The sequence below is a fragment of the Engystomops pustulosus genome, chromosome 1, assembly GCF_040894005.1.
Source record: "Engystomops pustulosus chromosome 1, aEngPut4.maternal, whole genome shotgun sequence".
In the NCBI taxonomy this organism is placed as follows: Eukaryota; Metazoa; Chordata; class Amphibia; order Anura; family Leptodactylidae; genus Engystomops; species Engystomops pustulosus.
This window is the reverse complement of record NC_092411.1, coordinates 176477949-176495990: the sequence shown is the minus strand read 5'-3', so window position 1 is coordinate 176495990 and position 18042 is coordinate 176477949. Positions and strand designations below refer to the sequence as shown.

The 18042-nt window shown below is 39.5% G+C and overlaps 2 protein-coding genes across 2 annotated transcripts in view; one reads left to right on the top strand and one right to left on the bottom strand.

The window, feature by feature from the left end:
* The window catches only part of LSM7 (LSM7 homolog, U6 small nuclear RNA and mRNA degradation associated), a 528664-nt gene that overhangs the window by 82930 nt on the left and 427692 nt on the right, over positions 1-18042 (bottom strand). The window lies entirely within an intron of this gene.
* Positions 1-18042, top strand: part of TMPRSS9 (transmembrane serine protease 9) — a 91279-nt gene that overhangs the window by 33781 nt on the left and 39456 nt on the right. Inside the window, exons 3-8 of the mRNA XM_072113927.1 lie at positions 182-312; positions 1116-1183; positions 2583-2755; positions 5127-5168; positions 8145-8258; positions 17471-17642. Of these exons, the coding sequence (XP_071970028.1) occupies positions 182-312; positions 1116-1183; positions 2583-2755; positions 5127-5168; positions 8145-8258; positions 17471-17642 (700 nt within the window). The remainder of the gene's footprint in view (positions 1-181; positions 313-1115; positions 1184-2582; positions 2756-5126; positions 5169-8144; positions 8259-17470; positions 17643-18042) is intronic.

The following is an 18042-nucleotide window of genomic DNA, read 5'->3' as shown; positions in this document are numbered from 1 at the left end:
CTTCTCCTCCATTCTGGCCTGTGGTTTCTGTCAGTCTCTTGATACAGAGGCTGCATCAATGATGTTGTGCTAATTAGTCCTAACTTGTCCTAATTAGGAGGCATCAGACGCTACACATATATGTATATTTTACAAGTGGTAGTCCAGCTAACAAATTCAAGATTTTGTTTTTTTACTCTAGTGTATTTAACAACAACACAGAGCCTCAGTGTGGTACATACGTTGGAATTACAAGGTCTTCAGTACAATCCTAGTTTACAAAATAGTTCCTCTTTGTACTACAAATCCATAACCACTACATTAAAGAGAATGGTAAGTCATATCTATTTAAAATAATTTGAACTAAGCATTAGACTTTATGCACACAGCAGTGTGGGGACAGAATTTTCAAACTAAATAACTTAAATAGTAACTCAATTTTCAACAAACTTTGCATAAATTAATAGTACAAGTGAATACAATAAACTTTGCAATATATCGAATCAGAGCAGAGTGCTTCCTTCTTTACTCACTTTGGCTAATATGATTTTCACTGTGACATCTCTGCTTCATTCTGTCTTCAGCATGATGAACAGAAGTTCAATGATGTATCAGGATCAGGGCAGGAACTAGGAAGGAGTTCTGAGTCCTAAAACGAAACTTCCAAACTATCTGTGCCTCATTGACAACTGCCCTGAATAATGCCTCCCAACAGGACATCGAGTAAGGGAAAGAATAGGAATTAGGGGAGACAAAATAAAGTCAGCCAGCCAAGTCAAAACTAGCAGAGTACATCTAGACAAAAATCACAAACCATATAATAAACAAAGTCAAAGTTGACTAATTGCTTCTTCAAAATTTGTTGGAAGGTGGGGTATACAACTTATCAAAACTTATCCAAATGAATGGTTATAAAAATGTCAGTAATAATATAACGAAGATAGTTTCTTTTGCATCACTTTTTCCACTTAATTTGGTAAAAGAATGCAGAATCTTTGGTAAGACAAAAGAAGACAAAATCTTAAATAAATATAAGCTACAAAACTTTATTTTGCATTAGCTCCTTTTAATTTTGTTTTAGCTACCTAATAAAAACTAATTTATAAAGTTTTCCTATTTTTCATTTTTCACTTTAGTTGAAATCTAGTTTCAAGGACACTGTTCTAGAAGATAGTTATACTGGATTAGAAGTTTTACATTACAGGTAAGGCCATTTTCCCATTTCAATATTCTTTAAAATCTTCACTTAATTGCTGTTGACACCACCAAATCTTGCATTGAGTATTTTGCGGTTACTTGAAAGATGTTGACCATCCACCTCTTCATGAATCTGGTGGAAACAGCTTATCACATCATCAGTCTGTCCAATACTGTAGATATTGTTCCTTCAACTTGCGAAGTATGCTACCAGCTGTGTCCCTAGGAACACTCTATGCTTCTGCTGTGATTTTTCATCTTATTCCTTTCTTGTGTAAAGCAATGATCTATTCTCGTAAAGGAAATCTACCATCTGATTTATACCTGTAAAGTGGCATCACTGCAAGATCTGGCATTGTAACGTTATGGTTTTCTTTCACCGAAAAATTATGTTTTAAAAATATGCTATTGCGCTATAAGAGCTCTGGGGGTGTCACCAGAGCACCTCTGGGCTCTGGCTGCACAGACAAGTACTCACTCCCCAGAGCTCATTAGCATATTTTGAAAACATAATTTTTAGGTAAAGGAGATCATAAAAAGGGTAACAAGGCCAGTTCCTACTTCAGGGTGCAAAGAGGAATCTATCCCTTGACTTATTATCCCTTATAGCTGGTGGTTTGCAAGGCAATGCAGTTAATTCAGGTTTCTATGTCAGTTTTCTGGTGTAAAAACCCTGGTAAATGTTCCCCATTTGGTTTAATGTTCACCTTTTCTTTATGTTTGACTATTAATAACAAAAAGCTGATAAAATAGTAATTCAAGTCAGGTTTATATCATGGTTTGTTTTTATTTATTTTTTAAAGAGAACAGGCACAATAAACCTTACTCACCCCCACTGTGCCTTTCTTGTAAAGTGCAGGTGTCCCAGCTTAAATCTGCCTCCTCCCTGCAGTAAAATCATTCCCCAAACGTTTTCTGCCTTTGTCAATGTTGTCTCCATCCACCGCTGCTTGGCACTGCACATCGCTTCTTGGCTCCATCGGGAGATGCGTGAAATGGTGAGAAGATCTGCAGTTTCTCACACAGTGCTCACTGCTTATACACCATGCAGTGAGAGGGAGAGCATTCTAATAAGGACAGAAAGTGGACAGGGACAGGACCTTTTGTCTGCTCAGGAGAGACACGGAAGCTGTCAATCAAAAGAAGAAGGCAGGGTTCACTTGCAGCCTGGATAAACATGACTCTTCTATCCAGAATTTGACTCTTTGTCTACTCATTTGCATATCAAAAAGTAAGGTAAAGTGTCTCAGTGGCAGTTAATTTTAGGTGACATGGGGAGGACTTTTAACCCTTTACCAGCAGGTATTACTGGTGTGAGGGGTAAAATTCTGGTGACAGGTCTTCTTTAAATACATACTGTATATTGTAAAATAAGAATAAACTTGTTGGTTTAAATGTGTTTTCAGTAGGGGAAATGCAAGTATCATTGCCCACCTCAAGATTCAGTTTATATCATCAGTCTACACTGTTGATCTAGAGCACATTGAAGACATTCTTAGACAAGGCCTGACATCTGCACTTAGCAATAAGCCTATCCCAGTGTATACCTATGGAAATATCTCATCTGCAGTTCTCGCAGGTAAGTCCTATGTATAATGACACATTGTTAGTCTCTTACTAAGGTCTGGGATTTTTGTGCTTTTTTTTAAGCCCATTGCCTATGGGGGGGCACGGTGGCTGAGTGATTAGCACTTCTGCCTTGCAGCACTGGAGTCCTGGGCTCTAGTCCCACCCAGGTCAAAATCTGCAAAGAGTTTGTATGTTCTCTCCGTGTTTGCGTGGGTTTCCTCTGGGTACTCTGGTTTCCTCCCACACTTCAAAAACATACTGGTCGGTTGTTTAGATTGTGAGCCACGTGGGGACAGGGACCAATTTGTCATGCTTTGTGCAGCGTTGCATAATCTGTGTGCACTATATAAATAAAGAATTATTATTATTATTACGATCAAGTCTGTTCTAACAAACCTAAAATGAATTACCTGAACTAAGCATGTGAGTTCATTTTAGAAATTCTATTTTCTGTCCTTTTGTCCAGTAAATCAGAATACATTCACTTATTCAGGAAAGATTAGTATCCTCCAGAAGTAAACACAGAAAGGTCCTTTTAATGTACATGTGGATTGTATAGTATGAAGAGTGTGTTATGTTTTCAAGGGTCGGGCTCTAGCCCAACCGTCAATTCCACTGCATTAAAATATTTCCAGCTTCCCAGCACAGGTATAATTTGTCCCGCAGATAACAAGCCCTCATTGTCATAGCCCTCTATGGACCAAAACATAAAAAAGCTATGGTTTTTTGAAAGGAAGTATTAAAACGGGAAGGTAAATACAGAATGAAACTAAATAACAGCAAGCAGAGAGAGAGAGATATATACAAAGTTTTGAGGAATGTATACTTAAAGTAAAATGCTAAATGTATAACTTTAAGTAAAACAAAGAATAGCCTTTATTAATATTTTTGCATTAACTTTAGCTTTGTTTTATTGTTTAGTAGCCTTCTGCTATCTTTTTAGCCTTTAAAATAAATGTTTCATCCATCTAATATCTTGCAGTAATAGTCGGAAAAGGTCCAAAGCTAGCTTAGAAGGAGCAGGTGAAGAAAAACAGCTGTTGAATAGCTGCCAACTTTGTACTGTAATCTGAGCAATGGCAGGGGAGAGCAAGTCCTTTTTACAGATGCCAAGAACGATTGAAGTAAATGAAAAAATATTAAAGAAAAGCTAAAAAAAAAATACAAAAAGATGATTACAACCCTGCATGCATGTGCAATTTTAGAGGAGGACAAAAACTCTTTTTTTAGGATCAGAGAGCTGTGTACATAGTGTCTGATGTGTGAAGTCTGAGCAAAAACTACTAAAAAATATTGCTTGCTTCAATTGGAGGGTTTATTGTCACCGGTGGCATTAAAAAATGTTTCTCGCTTGTGACCCTAAAGTTAGATAACAGCTCTGTTAACTCTGCGTCTATGCAAAACCTCTGGTCGCTGAAGAGTTGATAAATAACATTAAACATATGTATCCTTTATGTTGGCATTATTTTCACAGGAATGTAAAACCAAATTGAATTGAAAATGAGATTTTTTTTTTAATATTTTGATTTGGCTTAACACTGTACACCTTTACAAGAGGTAAAAGGATACATTCGGTACAAACTGTGTTGGAAACACACCAGGGCGCAGAAAATGACCATTTGGCTTTAGGAGGGCAAATTTAACTGGAATAGTTTTAGGAAACATTGACAACCCAGGAGGCATAAGGCCTAGCCACAACTACCATATATTTTCTGCTTGCAATATGCATTGTGTCTTTACATCTATATATCAGTCTGCCTAACTCATCATACTCTATAACATGCTGGCTACAAAAAAAGATCATTTTACAGCATTTCCACTTTAAACTCTTTCATTTAATAAAAAAGAGGAGTTCATGCTTAGCATCAGTTTGTTTCTTTAATATTACTAAATGTAACACCATTTAAAAATCTGTTGAAGATAATGGAAAGTGTAACGGCCCGATTGTATTTTCATCATTCTATTTTTCAATGGAAGAAAATATTCCTTTGCTCCCTTAGATTCTCCAGTCCCCCTCTACATTCAGTCCTGCTGGATGTCCAAGCACCCACTGTTTGGGTCATCTCGTACTCCAGAAATCACAGGATTAGTCCCCAAACACTCTTCCCCCCCTTAGTGTAAATGTTTTGAGCCTTAGTCGTTTTGCTTCAAACTGTTCAATATAGATGCTGTAATATATATATATATATATATATATATATATATATATCTCATGCTGTACTGTTAACTATGAACACTGCCATGTCTGTTTCTTCCATCCTCCCACCACGGTTTCTTTCCTTTTTTAAGTCAACTGGCATTCTCAAAAATGAAAATTATACTTAATATTAACACATTGAAATTAACTTAATTTTATTATTTTTTTCCCAACTGAAATGCAGACACTAAAGGGTTATCCTTCTACTCTATAGGACTTAAGTCAGGTAAGACAATGATATTTTTTTATCATGTTAAAGAGGTTTTCCATCGAACATATCAAATTCTGAAAAGTATCCTAAATGATCGCAGATATTATAATACATACCCCATACCTTTTTTACCTTGCCTCTGTGTCCTTCAAGGTGGTACACAACATTGATTATCTTCCTGTCTCAGGCATTTACTGTGTATATTGACTACAAAATCGTACATGTGTTGCCCCCGCTCTTGCCCTGTACCTTTCAGCCACTTTTCCAGTTCCATCCAGTTCACACCCACGGTTTTCCTAGTCTAATACCCAGTACCTCCTCCGTCCAAACTAATTCAACCCTTCTAATGCCTCTGCTCCAGCAAGATTAAAGTTTAGATTCTTCTAAAGACGCCACACCCATCACCCATACAGCAGTAATAAACTATATATTCTCAATTAGTCTCCAGCCCTGGTATAATCCAAAAACAAATGCAATCCTCTTTAGTTCCTCTTTTCAGTGCAAATCACTATGCACCAACACTACACTATGCTACTCCTCAATAGTTCCTTCTGTCAATGCACATCCCCATAATACCATTGCTACATTTCTTCTACTCCTCATCCGTTCCTCTGTCAATGCACATCCCCATAATACCATTGCTACATTTCTAATGTGAATAATGAGTGGCACTACTGGATGTACGTAGATTATGCTGGAGTGTGGGTCTTGATATCTCAATAAGTCTCTGGCAGAGAGTCCCAGTACTAGGCAGCGTGGGTCAAGGAAATCGGAATGTTTATTCAGGCGCAGCGGTGCTCTAAATTCCTTAGTATAGGTATATCAGATGCGAGAAGTATAAAGAATGGAATGGCACTCACCGCGTTGTATCCTTTCCAATGAAGATTTATTTGTGCATACTCACAACATAACACGAAGTGTGGTACAAATAGCGGGGAGGGAAGGACGTAGGGACTCAGGGCTTGGCAAATAGCTATTTGCCAAGCCCTGAGTCCCTACGTCCTTCCCTCCCCGCTATTTGTACCACACTTCGTGTTATGTTGTGAGTATGCACAAATAAATCTTCATTGGAAAGGATACAACGCGGTGAGTGCCATTCCATTCTTTATACTTCTCGCATTGCTACATTTCTTCTACTCCTCATCTGTTCCTCTGTCAATGCACATCCCCATAATACCATTGCTACATTTCTTCTACTCCTCATCCGTTCCTCTGTCAATGCACATCCCCATAATACCATTGCTACATTTCTTCTATTCCTCATCAGTTCATCTGTCAATGCACATCCCCATAATACCATTGCTACAATTCTTCTACTCCTCATCAGTTCATCTGTCAATGCACATCCCCATAATACCATTGTTACATTTCTTCTACTCCTCATCTGTTCCTCTGTCAATGCACATCCCCATAATACCATTGCTACATTTCTTCTACTCCTCATCTGTTCCTCTGTCAATGCACATCCCCATAATACCATTGCTACATTTCTTCTACTCCTCATCTGTTCCTCTGTCAATGCACATCCCCAAAATACCATTGCTACATTTCTTCTATTCCTCATCAGTTCCTCTGTCAATGCACATCCCCATAGAGCCATCACCACACTTCTTCTACTCTTCATCATGTCCTTCTGTCAGTGCTCAGGTGGTGCTAAGAGTTTGAATGTAATAATTGTTAGTGGAGGGTTTAGTGCAATAATTAGTGAAACACGTAAAACAACAGGGGTCTTTTATCATTAGTCAGGATATTTGTGGGTGTCTTTTTTTGCTTTTTCTAGGTTTTAGACTTGTTTCATTTATTTTAGTAAAATATCAGGCATGTGTGCCTGTTGCTTTTTTGTGCTTTTTTTAAAAAGTCACATAAAAGTCGTAAATTCTTCTGCAACCCCCTCCTAAACATATTACCGTATTTACAGAGAGTAGAGAGTTATAAATCACACAATAAATACATAAAATTTTATTACATTTTTATTAAAAGGTTTATCAAAATGCAAAAAATCAAGAGAAAGGGTTCCATGAAAAAAGCCAGTGTAGAGCCCGAGTGTACAGTGAATACCTCAAATAATACTACAATCACTAGTGTGATATCAAATGCTATTGCATCATTGTCATCTAACAGATCTCAGATCACCTTTGCATTCCATCACAACACATGTTATGAAATGAGATACAAAGAAGGTCATTCATGCAGCTTCCGACTACTATGATATCTTAACCATGTTTATTTTACAGGCTCCCTGCAGCCCCGATGCAGTTTTTGCACTACAGCTTTGTGAAGCTATGTTAATCCCCTTGACAGAGCTGAATATGGTTTTCTGAGTTTCTCCAACCCGCATGCCACTATGGGCATGTTGGGGTGGGCAGAGAGTGGGCGTAAACACCCAACCCATCACATTTACTATAGTCTCTTCCGGAAAACTGGCGGAGATTTTAGGAACAAACTCTGCAGTTCCCATCTGGTTTAAAGATCAGAACTGGCTGTGTTTGTGTCCATATTCTCTAAGAGGCTAAAGCCTCTTAGTAAATATTGGTGCAGGACCGCTGGTGGGAGGAATTTTAAATGTGTCTGTGGGGCTAGTAGACAGGAAGGGTCAAGTCTGGCTATGAGCAGGTTACACTTCAGCTGAAGCTTGATATTATTATTTTGTTCAGATTCTCCATTGCAATCCTTTCCCTGAATCCCCTGTCACATAGTTCCCTTCCAGGGTAGGTTGGAACTTTGTAGATGGTGATGAAACAGAGGATATGTGATTATTAAACCCCAGAGCCTTCAGCTTTTGGAGCAGTTAAAAACTGCACATCTAGCAACATGCATCTAAACAAATTCTGTTTATAGTGTCAAAAACAGCAGCTTCAAATTACATTCATTTTATGTGTATGGTCAGATTCACATATCTTCTCTGGAAAGTAAAATAAAATATAACAGAAACTGTGGTCATTATTTGTATACTCATAAAGGATATCTGTCTTTACCTTGTTACCTCCACAGGAAGTTGCCCTTCCCATGTATTTGCCTGTAAGAACACCCAATGCATTGTAAAAGAAAACCCAGAATGTGACAATGTTCGTGACTGCAAAGATGGATCAGATGAGAAGAACTGCAGTGAGTCTATTTATTCGCTAAATTTATCACATAATTTTTTAAAACTACAAAACAACAGTGTAATGATTATTAAGGTTCTGCTTAGTACACACAAAAAACATAATCAGCTAGCATCAGCAAGCACATGGGACGAGACTAGGCTTCTTGATGCATCTGCGTGGATCTGGAGTATTTGCGATATTAATTGTAAATTTGTGCTCTGTGCAAGAATTTGTGATTATTACACTGCTTCTATGCCAGAAAACTGGCGTAGAAGCAGTGATAAATTCCCCCATGATGTTTGTGTACCAAGGCATAGTGCCTGAGGCCTAGGTAGGTGATCAAAGTGGTCCTCTTCTGCCTGATGGTAATTTACCCACACCCATAAAGGCTCACAAGAACACTACAGGAAAGAGGTCCACAAAGCTGAAAGATCCCCCTGGTGCACACTTGACTGATAACTTTCCTGGGCTGATGGTACAGGAGAGGCCCATGATGGCAAATGCAGCTAACCTTGGGACATACATGTAGCCATATGGTTCTAACTTACAGGACTTTATTCCAATTTCGGAATCCAACACCAACAAGACAACAAGTAGTGCAGGATATAACAACATGCAGGGCTGATGAAGGGCTGGCTCCATTCAGGCCATAACTGAGGCCTTGGCAACTGCCTTAGAATTGAGGCTGTAGCTCACAAAATATTGAACTGAATATTGGGCTAGATAAGGCTCCACAAAGGAGAGGGGCCCCACATGATCACACAGTCCCACCCCACAATTGTGTATGTTTGTGTGTAGAGATGAAAGGGTTAATGTGTTTTCAGTGTTAGTAGGTTCTTTTTCCATATTTGTGTTAGAAATGTTTTTGCAGGTGGTACTTACCTTTTTTGGTGGCCCCCCAAGGTCAGCAGAGTTCATGGTCTGTTCCAGGATCTATTGTTGCTGGGCAAAAAAATGTAGACATCTGCTTGATTGGCAGCTGTAAGTCAGGGTGGGAATCCAGGTGTACTATAAAAGATGAAAAAGACATGGTCAAGTAGCACCTCTGAATCAGCGCAATCAGAGTTTATTCACCGTGCATAGGGGAACAACGGTGGGTATGGCTGAGGTGCTGCCCGAATTTGGTTCTGAAAGTTGCCAGGGCTGAGGATGAGGAAATCAGCGCGGCACAATAAGTTGAGCAGTAGCATCATCAGCAGTGACTGGAAGAGGAAGGTTGGAGTACCTGAGTGAAGTTGGCCCCCCCACCTTGTTCAAATCAAACAAAATAGGTGTCAAACGTTTGTGCTACGTTTGTGCTGGTTTGTGCAGCAGAAATTTTTGTTTGTGCCGCCATCGTTTTCGAGATTTTAATGAAAGTTTACAGAGGTCATCAGAGGTCAACCAGCCCCCCCACATTGCCCAAATCAAACAAAACTGGTGCCGAACAATTCTGCTACGTTTGTGCTGGTTTGTGCTGCGCAAATTTTTATTTGTGCCGCTTTTGTTTTGAATATATGAACAAAAATTTAAAGTTCAAAAGTTCAAGCAGCCCCCCCACATTAACCGAATCAAACAAAACTGGTGTCAAATGTTAGTGCTACGTTTGTGCTGGTTTGTGCAGCAAAAATTTTTGTTTGTGCCGCTATAATTTTTAAGGTATGTTCAAGTGTTTAGGATGAACTGGTAAAAAACAAACCTAGTGACACTTCCCTGGTTTGATCACCAGGGGGAGCTGGCAAACACATTGTACTTTGGAAGAAATGAACTCTGATGACCTCTGCAAAAAAGTATGAATATATTAAAAATGATAGCGGCACAAACGAAAATTTTTGCTGCACAAACCAGCACAAACGTAGCACTAACGTTTGACACCCGTTTTGTTTGATTCGGTTAATGTGGGGGGGCTGCTTGAACTTTTGAACTTTCATTTTTTGTTCATATATTCAAAACAAAAGCAGCACAAACAAAAATTTGCGCAGCACAAACCAGCACAAACATAGCAGAATTGTTCGGCACCAGTTTTGTTTGATTTGGGCAATGTGGGGGGGCTGGTTGACCTCTGATGACCTCTGGAAACTTTCATTAAAATCTTAAAAACGATAGTGGCACAAACGAAAATTTCTGCTGCACAAACCAGCACAAACGTAGCACAAACGTTTGACACCAATTTTGTTTGATTTGAACAAGGTGGGGGGGCCAACTTCACTCAGGTGGTTGGAGTGGCTCCACGCAAAGAAGTTGGCGGGATGCAGCTTATCAGGAGGAGGATCCGGAAAGAGGGGCAGCGTCGCTGGCTGGCAGGAGCAGGCAATAGAAACAGCTAATACCTCCCATGAGTTTGGAGGAGCGGTTCTGCCCTCTTCTGGCTGGTGATCTGAAGATCATTCATAGAGGAAAGCTATTAAAGATGGTTCGTTACCTGGTCCCTCTGGTGGACGAATTCGGGAAGCGGATCCCACCCGTGGTTGGAGCCATGTGCTGAGACCATCCTGTAGGCAGAGACAGGGACCAGAGCCAGCACCGCAACTAGGAACAGTGAGCAGCTGCCTTCAAAGAGGATTCGAAAGTCCAGGATAGCCCATTCTCTGCAGAAACGCACAGATGCCAGAAGTTGGTTAGGGATGTTTTATAAAATTGAATTGTTTAACAGGTTCCAATTTATGCCTGGTTAACAATGTGAGATTTTGGATAACCATAAGGAGGGCAGTAGTAATTTGTTGTCTCATAATGATTGTTCCCCAATCACCATTTTTCAGTTTAATGTGGTTCAAAAAACTGCTTGACTCTTTTGGGTCTAAAGGGCGAGAGGTTTTCTTCACACTTAGAATTGGGGCAGCTACAGAAAACCTGAGGGTTTAATAAAAGAATAGGTAGATGGGAGTCTGCAAGCTATAGGTTGTATGTCAGGCATAAGCTATTAGTAGAATATTTTTTTCTCTTTTCAAATCACAGGAGAATTATTTGGATGTTAGTCCAAAAATACAGTGATAATGCTCCACTAAACCGCTTAGTGTGGACACTGGTCTATAGGGCAAGGTTCTCAATCCCTTCTATTGCAACGTATTTCATTAATACCATAGACCATACATTATTAGATTTAAATTTTTATATATAAATTAACTCCAAGACATTGAAGGCATAAGTACATCGCTATTCTTCGGCTGAATATGCCATAGTCCATGTATAAGTCCACGCTAGATTTCTATGGTTTCCCCTGAGACTACGAATGCCCCGGTCTATACTGTGAAGTTTCGGAGGAGGTTCCTCCTTCTTCAGACATGTGTGGTGCCGATTAGGGTAAACTTTGAATACCCTTACAAATATCTAACTATTTGTTACTTAATTTTATTCAAAACTATCTCTTATCCTAATCAATTCACCAAACAATATTAAAAATTGATAGAAAATTTACAAAAACACATTAAAATTACTTTGCTTATTGAGCCCTCGAGGATATAAGGTGTCTAGTCTGGTAATCCAATATACCTCGCGTTGGAGTAATTTCTTTTTTTAAAAACAACTCGTTCTCCTGCATTATACATTCTAATATTAACCAACGCAAGTCACTAACATTGTGTTTACACTCCCGAAAATGTTTAGCCACGCCTGTCTCTTGTTTGACCCTTTCACTGCCTAGTTTCAGTTCTTCTTCATTTTTAGTAAGGTATTGCCTGATCACCGATTTATGTTCATTAAGTCTAACTTTTATGGCTCTAGAAGTTTGTCCAACGTATGCTAAACAACAAGAGCATTTTAACATTTAGATTACAGATTGTGTGTTTCATCTAAAAACACTTTAAAATAGATGTTAGTACCTTTACTTGGGTGATTGAAAGAGTCCCCTGTAACAAATTCCCATACAGTTTTGGCAGGATAGACTGGAAAAAGTGCCATTTCGTCTCACTACAAAAAATGTTTGTCGTCATTTCTTATTAGAATGTATAATACAGGAGAACGAGTTGTTTTTAAAAAATAGATTACTTCAACACGAGGTATATTGGATTACTAGACTAGACAACTTATATCCTCGAGGGCTCAATGAGCAAAGTAATTTTCATAGTATTATAGTATATAAGGCCGGAAAAAGACGCAAGTCCATCAAGTCCAACCTTTAAGAATTAAATAAATGTTTTATCCCCATAACCCGTGATATTTTTTCTCTCCAGAAAGGCATCCAGGCCTCTCTTGAACATGTACACAGAGTCTGCCATAACAACCTCCTGCGGCAGAGAGTTCCATAGTCTCACTGCTCTTACAGTAAAGAACCATTGTCTGTGTTCATGGTAGAATCGCCTCTCCTCTAGGCGTAGAGGATGCCCCCTTGTCCTGGTCACAGGCCTAGGTATAAAAAAATCTTTGGAGAGATCCTTGTACTGTCCGTTCAGGTATTTGTACATTGTAATGAGGTCTCCCCTCAGTTGTTTGTTTTATAAACCGAATAATACCAAATTTTGTAATCTGTCAGTGTATTCTAGTCCCCCCATTCTCCTAATAATCTTGGTTGCTCTCCTCTGCACCTGTTCCAGCTCTACTATGTCCTTTTTATACACTGGTGCCCAAAACAATATTCCATGTGTGGTCTGACCAGGGATTTGTATGAGGGCAAAACTATGTCTTTATCATGAGAATCAATTCCTCTCTTGATACATCCCATAATTTTATTTGCTTTAGCAGCAGCCGCCTGGCTCTGGTCACTAGGATTAAGTTTCCCATCCACCAATACCCCAAAGTCCTTTTCAGCTCCAGTTTTACCAAGTAACTAGCTGTTTAGAACATAATTATACTTTTTGTTTCCATGGCCCAAGTGCATAACTTTACACTTATCTACATTAAACCTCATTAACCAATTCTTTGCCCACTCCTCAAGCTTCCACAAACCCCTCTGTAATGCTAAACTATCGACCTCAGTATTTATTACTTTACACAGCTTAGTATCATCTGCAAATATTGAAACTTGACTGTGTAAACCCACTACAAGGTCATTAAAATATTAAAAAGAAGTGGTCCCAATACTGACCCCTGTAGCACTCCACAGGTAATGTCAACCCAATCTGAGAATGTGCCATTAATGACCACCCTCTGTTTTCTATCACTAAGCCAATTACTTACCCAAATACACAGATTTTCCCCTAGTCCCAGCAGTCTCATTTTATATACCAACCTTTTATGCAGCACGGTGTCAAATGCCTTTGAAAAGTCCAGATATACAACATCCACAGCGTCCCCTAGATCCAGTCTGGAACTTACTTCCTCATAGAAAACAATCAGATTAGTCTGACAGGACTGATCTCTCATAAACCCATGCTGACGCTGGGTTATAAGGTAATGTACAGTGAGATACTCCAGGATAGCATCTCTAACAAACCCCTCAAATATTTTCCCCACCACAGAAGTTAGACTCACGGGTCTGTAGTTTCCAGGATCGCTTTTTGATTCTTTTTTGTCTATTGGTACCACATTTGCTATGCGCCAGTCCTGTGAAACATAACGAGTCTTCAGGGAATCTTCAAATATTAAAAATAACGGTCTGTCTATCACGGTACATAGTTCATACAGAACCCAGGGGTGTATGCCATCTGGCCCCGGTGATTTAACTATCTTAGTGGTTGTGAGGTGGCGCCGTACCTCTTCCTGGGTTAAACTGTTGACATTCCAAATAGAATTTACATTATTCCTCATTGTGTCTCCCACCAGGGAATTTTCCTGGGTAAAGACTTTTTAATGTGTTTTTGTAATTTTTCTATACATTTTTAGGATTTTTTGTTGTAACATTGTGTTGATTAGGATGAGAGATAGTTTTGAATAAAATTAAGTAACAAATAAATAGATATTTGTAAAGGTATTTAAAGTTTACCCTAATCAGCACCACGCATGTCTGAAGAAAGAGGAACCTCCTTGAAATGTCACAGGACGGACCGGTCGTTCGTATTCTCAGAGGAAGCCATGGAAATCTAGTAAGGACTTATACATGGACTATTGCATATTCAGCTGAAGAATGGTGATGTATTTATGCCTTCTATGTCTTGGAATTAATTTATATATAAAAATGAAGATCTAATAATCTATGGTCTGTGGTATTAATGAAATATTATTTGGATATTAGAACATTCCTATATATTTTAGGCACAGAGGAGGGACGCAGTAGATCTTATTTAGAATTATCGTTACATGCTTAAATATTTGACATTTTTTTGGCATTGGTTGAGTGATTTTAAATGAAGTGGGTTAATTTCTGCATTGAAGTATTTGAGTATAAATGCTTCTCCTCCTGACTTGATTATAATCCGTGCTGGAGATAATGATAAAGGACGAACAAACACACTACAGTTATGGGGAATGAAGAGGGATTTTTTGTTAGTTAAATTTATGTTTCCTGATGCAGCGGTGTTTTTCTATGAGACTTGTTTAATTTTGGGCCGTTTCAAATTTATGGAGAAAATAATGGAGAGAGTCAATTAGCAAATTTCTTCCTTTCCTTGGGGGTCTTAGTTATTATTACTTATAGACACCAGGACTTGTGGGATTTGTAAAAGGCATTTATAGGGCTGACTGGTTTAACTTGTACATGTATTTCAGGGCTCCAGAATATAATTGATGTTTTCCTACAGTGTTTTGGGGGCTATGCTCTGTTAGGGCCGTGGCTTGTCGGGCTTTGTCGCCCACCTAATGGTTGGTGGCCATTGATTTATTGATTTAGTGTTGGTCCAGTCCATGCTGCTCTTCTTCATGTAGTCTCCTCATTACTGCCAATCCTACCCCATCAGGTAGAGAACGTCATGGAAACTTTTCCAAGCCATGACTTATCTCTGCAGAATTTGACACCTGGGTGATTGTGGCCTCTGGAGAACATCTCCATACTCCGTCCCTAAAAAAATCAGTCAATATAATGTTCCCTAGATAACAGCTAAGTGCCCCCTGCATATAAAGATAATACACTGTGACCCAACAATATACTATAATATATACTACCGTATAATTTCCCCCTCATTAATCTGGTAGCCCCAGCACACTTCCCCAGTATATAGGTAGCCCTCAGTATATAGCCAGCTAATATATATCCAATCAGTCCCATAGTATATAGCCAGCTGCTCCCCTGCCCCCCAGTATATAACCAGCCCATTCCCCTGGTAGTATATAGCCAGCCAGCTCATCCCTGTAGTATATAGCCTGCCCCCCGTTGTTTACAGCCAGACTGCCCTTCCCTGTAGTATATTGTCTACCCCCCATTGTATTCAGCCAGCCTGCCCCTCCCTGTTGTATATAGCCTGTCCCCCCTCCCCCCTTGTATATAGCCAGCCTGCCCCTCCCTGTAGTGTATAGCCTAGCCCACGTTGTATACAGCCAGCCTGCACCTCCCTGTAGTATATAGCCGGCCCCTCATTGTAATAAAATAATACTCACCTACTGCGCTCACCTACCTGTGCTCCTTGGAACTGTATGGTCCGTCTCACATCACCGGCGTCCTCTCACTCTAGGCGGCACCTGAGCAATGATGTCAGCAAGGGCCTGGATCCTAGAGGGTGCTGGCTGCGCAAAGCAACCAATGTTATGTGTATCTTAAAGATACACATACCGCTGGTCGCTCCAGGTCCAGGATTGCTTCACAGTATGGGAGGCGAGGGTAGTGCCCTAGACAATTACATAGGTAACCTTTCTAGAGCCAGAAGAGCTCTTTACAGTGAGCTGAGCCTAATGATGTAACTCACTATATAGAGCTGGACTTCCCATCACTAATGCCCTCCTATTACCAGGTCACATAAACACATAATTATATGAAAACAAACTTATAAAATACAGCTTAACACAATGTAACACCACAAATAACCAGAGGGTGACAGCAGGGCTCCATAATATCCACAGTTTGAAAGTAGAGCAGTGGTAGCAAAACTATGACACAGGTGCCAGAGGTGGCACTCAAAGACCTCCCTGTGGGTACACAGGCCATTGCCTCAGGACAGAATCTGCCAAACAGGACAGAATGCCTCCTTTAGTAGTCTAGGACATGCTCAGTGTAATTTTAAGGCAACACATTCTGGTCTGCCTGGGACTGCAGGAAGAGTGAGAAGGTGCGTGAGAGGGTTGGATTACCATTGGAGCTCCTGCTCACGACCACAGGATTCTAGCTGTTTGGGGGCCCCAGAGAGATGTTTCAATCATAATCTGATTTTCTACTCCTTCCTTAAACAGTATTCATGTCTTGTGATGCCAATATCATTGGAAGATGTGGCAAAGCAGAGAGCAATATGTAAGCAAAGTTACTTCTTAAATTGCTATGTTGGCTGTTGGCATTAAATGAGTGGGTTTTGGGGTTGCAGTTAAGACACTTATTTTCTCAAAGGTTTGCCGTCACTGGTCTAGGGAATTTAATTTACCTACAACCTCTCCTATTGTCCAAGTATTCCTGGAACCAGCTCAGGATCTGCCAGTCTGCAGCAAGCAATCAGTCTTGCCCACCTGAAATACAATGGTTATTCAGGAAACTTTTATAGTACCGACTACAGATCACCAAGTCTATTCATTGAAGTTATCTAAGCACAGTTGCCCCTTCAAGCAGATGAAAGTTTGAGTCCCACAATCTAGTACTGATGACTTATGCTTATGATCTTTGTGTACCTGTGGTCCAAGGGTCTTTCCCAGTGAATTATAAGATCAATTATAAGATCAAAACTTCTTATAGAGATTTTGCCTTTAAAGGCCATGTTTTCAGGTATATTGAGACTTAAAGGCCATCCATGCTATTCTGGGAAGAAAATAAAATACATTTGCCAGATACTCAATGGTATTGTCAAGAAGATCTTAGGGGTAGATCGGGAGAGGTTAAGATCTAGAGGAGCGACCGGGGATGCTGGAGGGGTGGTATGGAGACAACACACAGGCACAGGGGAAATGTTCAAAGATGTACCTATAAATATTGATATATGTGATACTGACTCTGCAAAGTCAAATTGTTTTGAAATGGCACGGTTAATTGTATGTATAAAAATTTTCAAGTTAAAAATAAAATACATTTGCCAGGATTCAATAAGGAAATCTATGCCTCAGTGATACATTGTGAGGCTGACCACTAAGCATGACTTACAAAAAGCTTAGTGACATGATGTGGGATGATAGCCCAACTGTTACGTCTTTTCCAAAAGGAACACACTCGAAACTGTGGATTTCAATGTTTTTGCATCTCATTAGCACAGTGTAGGGAAGTTGACTATTCGTTATTTAATAGTGACTGTTTACTTATTGCTTCTCTATCAGATTGTGGTACTCGACCAGCAATACAAAAAGCCAACAGAATAGTTGGTGGATCAGATGCTACAAAGGGAGAGTTTCCATGGCAGGTCAGCCTCAGAGAGAACAACGAACACTTCTGTGGAGCCACCATAATAAGTGCTAAGTGGCTGGTGTCAGCAGCTCACTGCTTCAATGAGTAAGTATCAAGTATGGATTTTACATCTCGTTCACTCTGCCACTGTTCATTTAATATGCAAAGTTATACATTAGAACTATACAAAAAATTATATAGTGAGTGTATCCTCATTTTGATAAAAAGGTTATGTCCTATTGCTTTTAATAGGTCATTTAGCATATGCTTTTGAGTAAAAATCACAATCTTCATCTCTCACATCGTTCAGGGTTACAGTCATACTTAATGATAAGTCCGTGTATGGCATTGAAAATATACGCGTCCAATTCATAGAGATATTATATACTTTTGTGGGATAACCTGCAATACAACACAGACAAAATCAATTTCTATCATTCCAACTTGAATACATCCCGACTTGAATTGTCCTTAACTAAGTGCAACATCCCCCACCGGGGCCTAG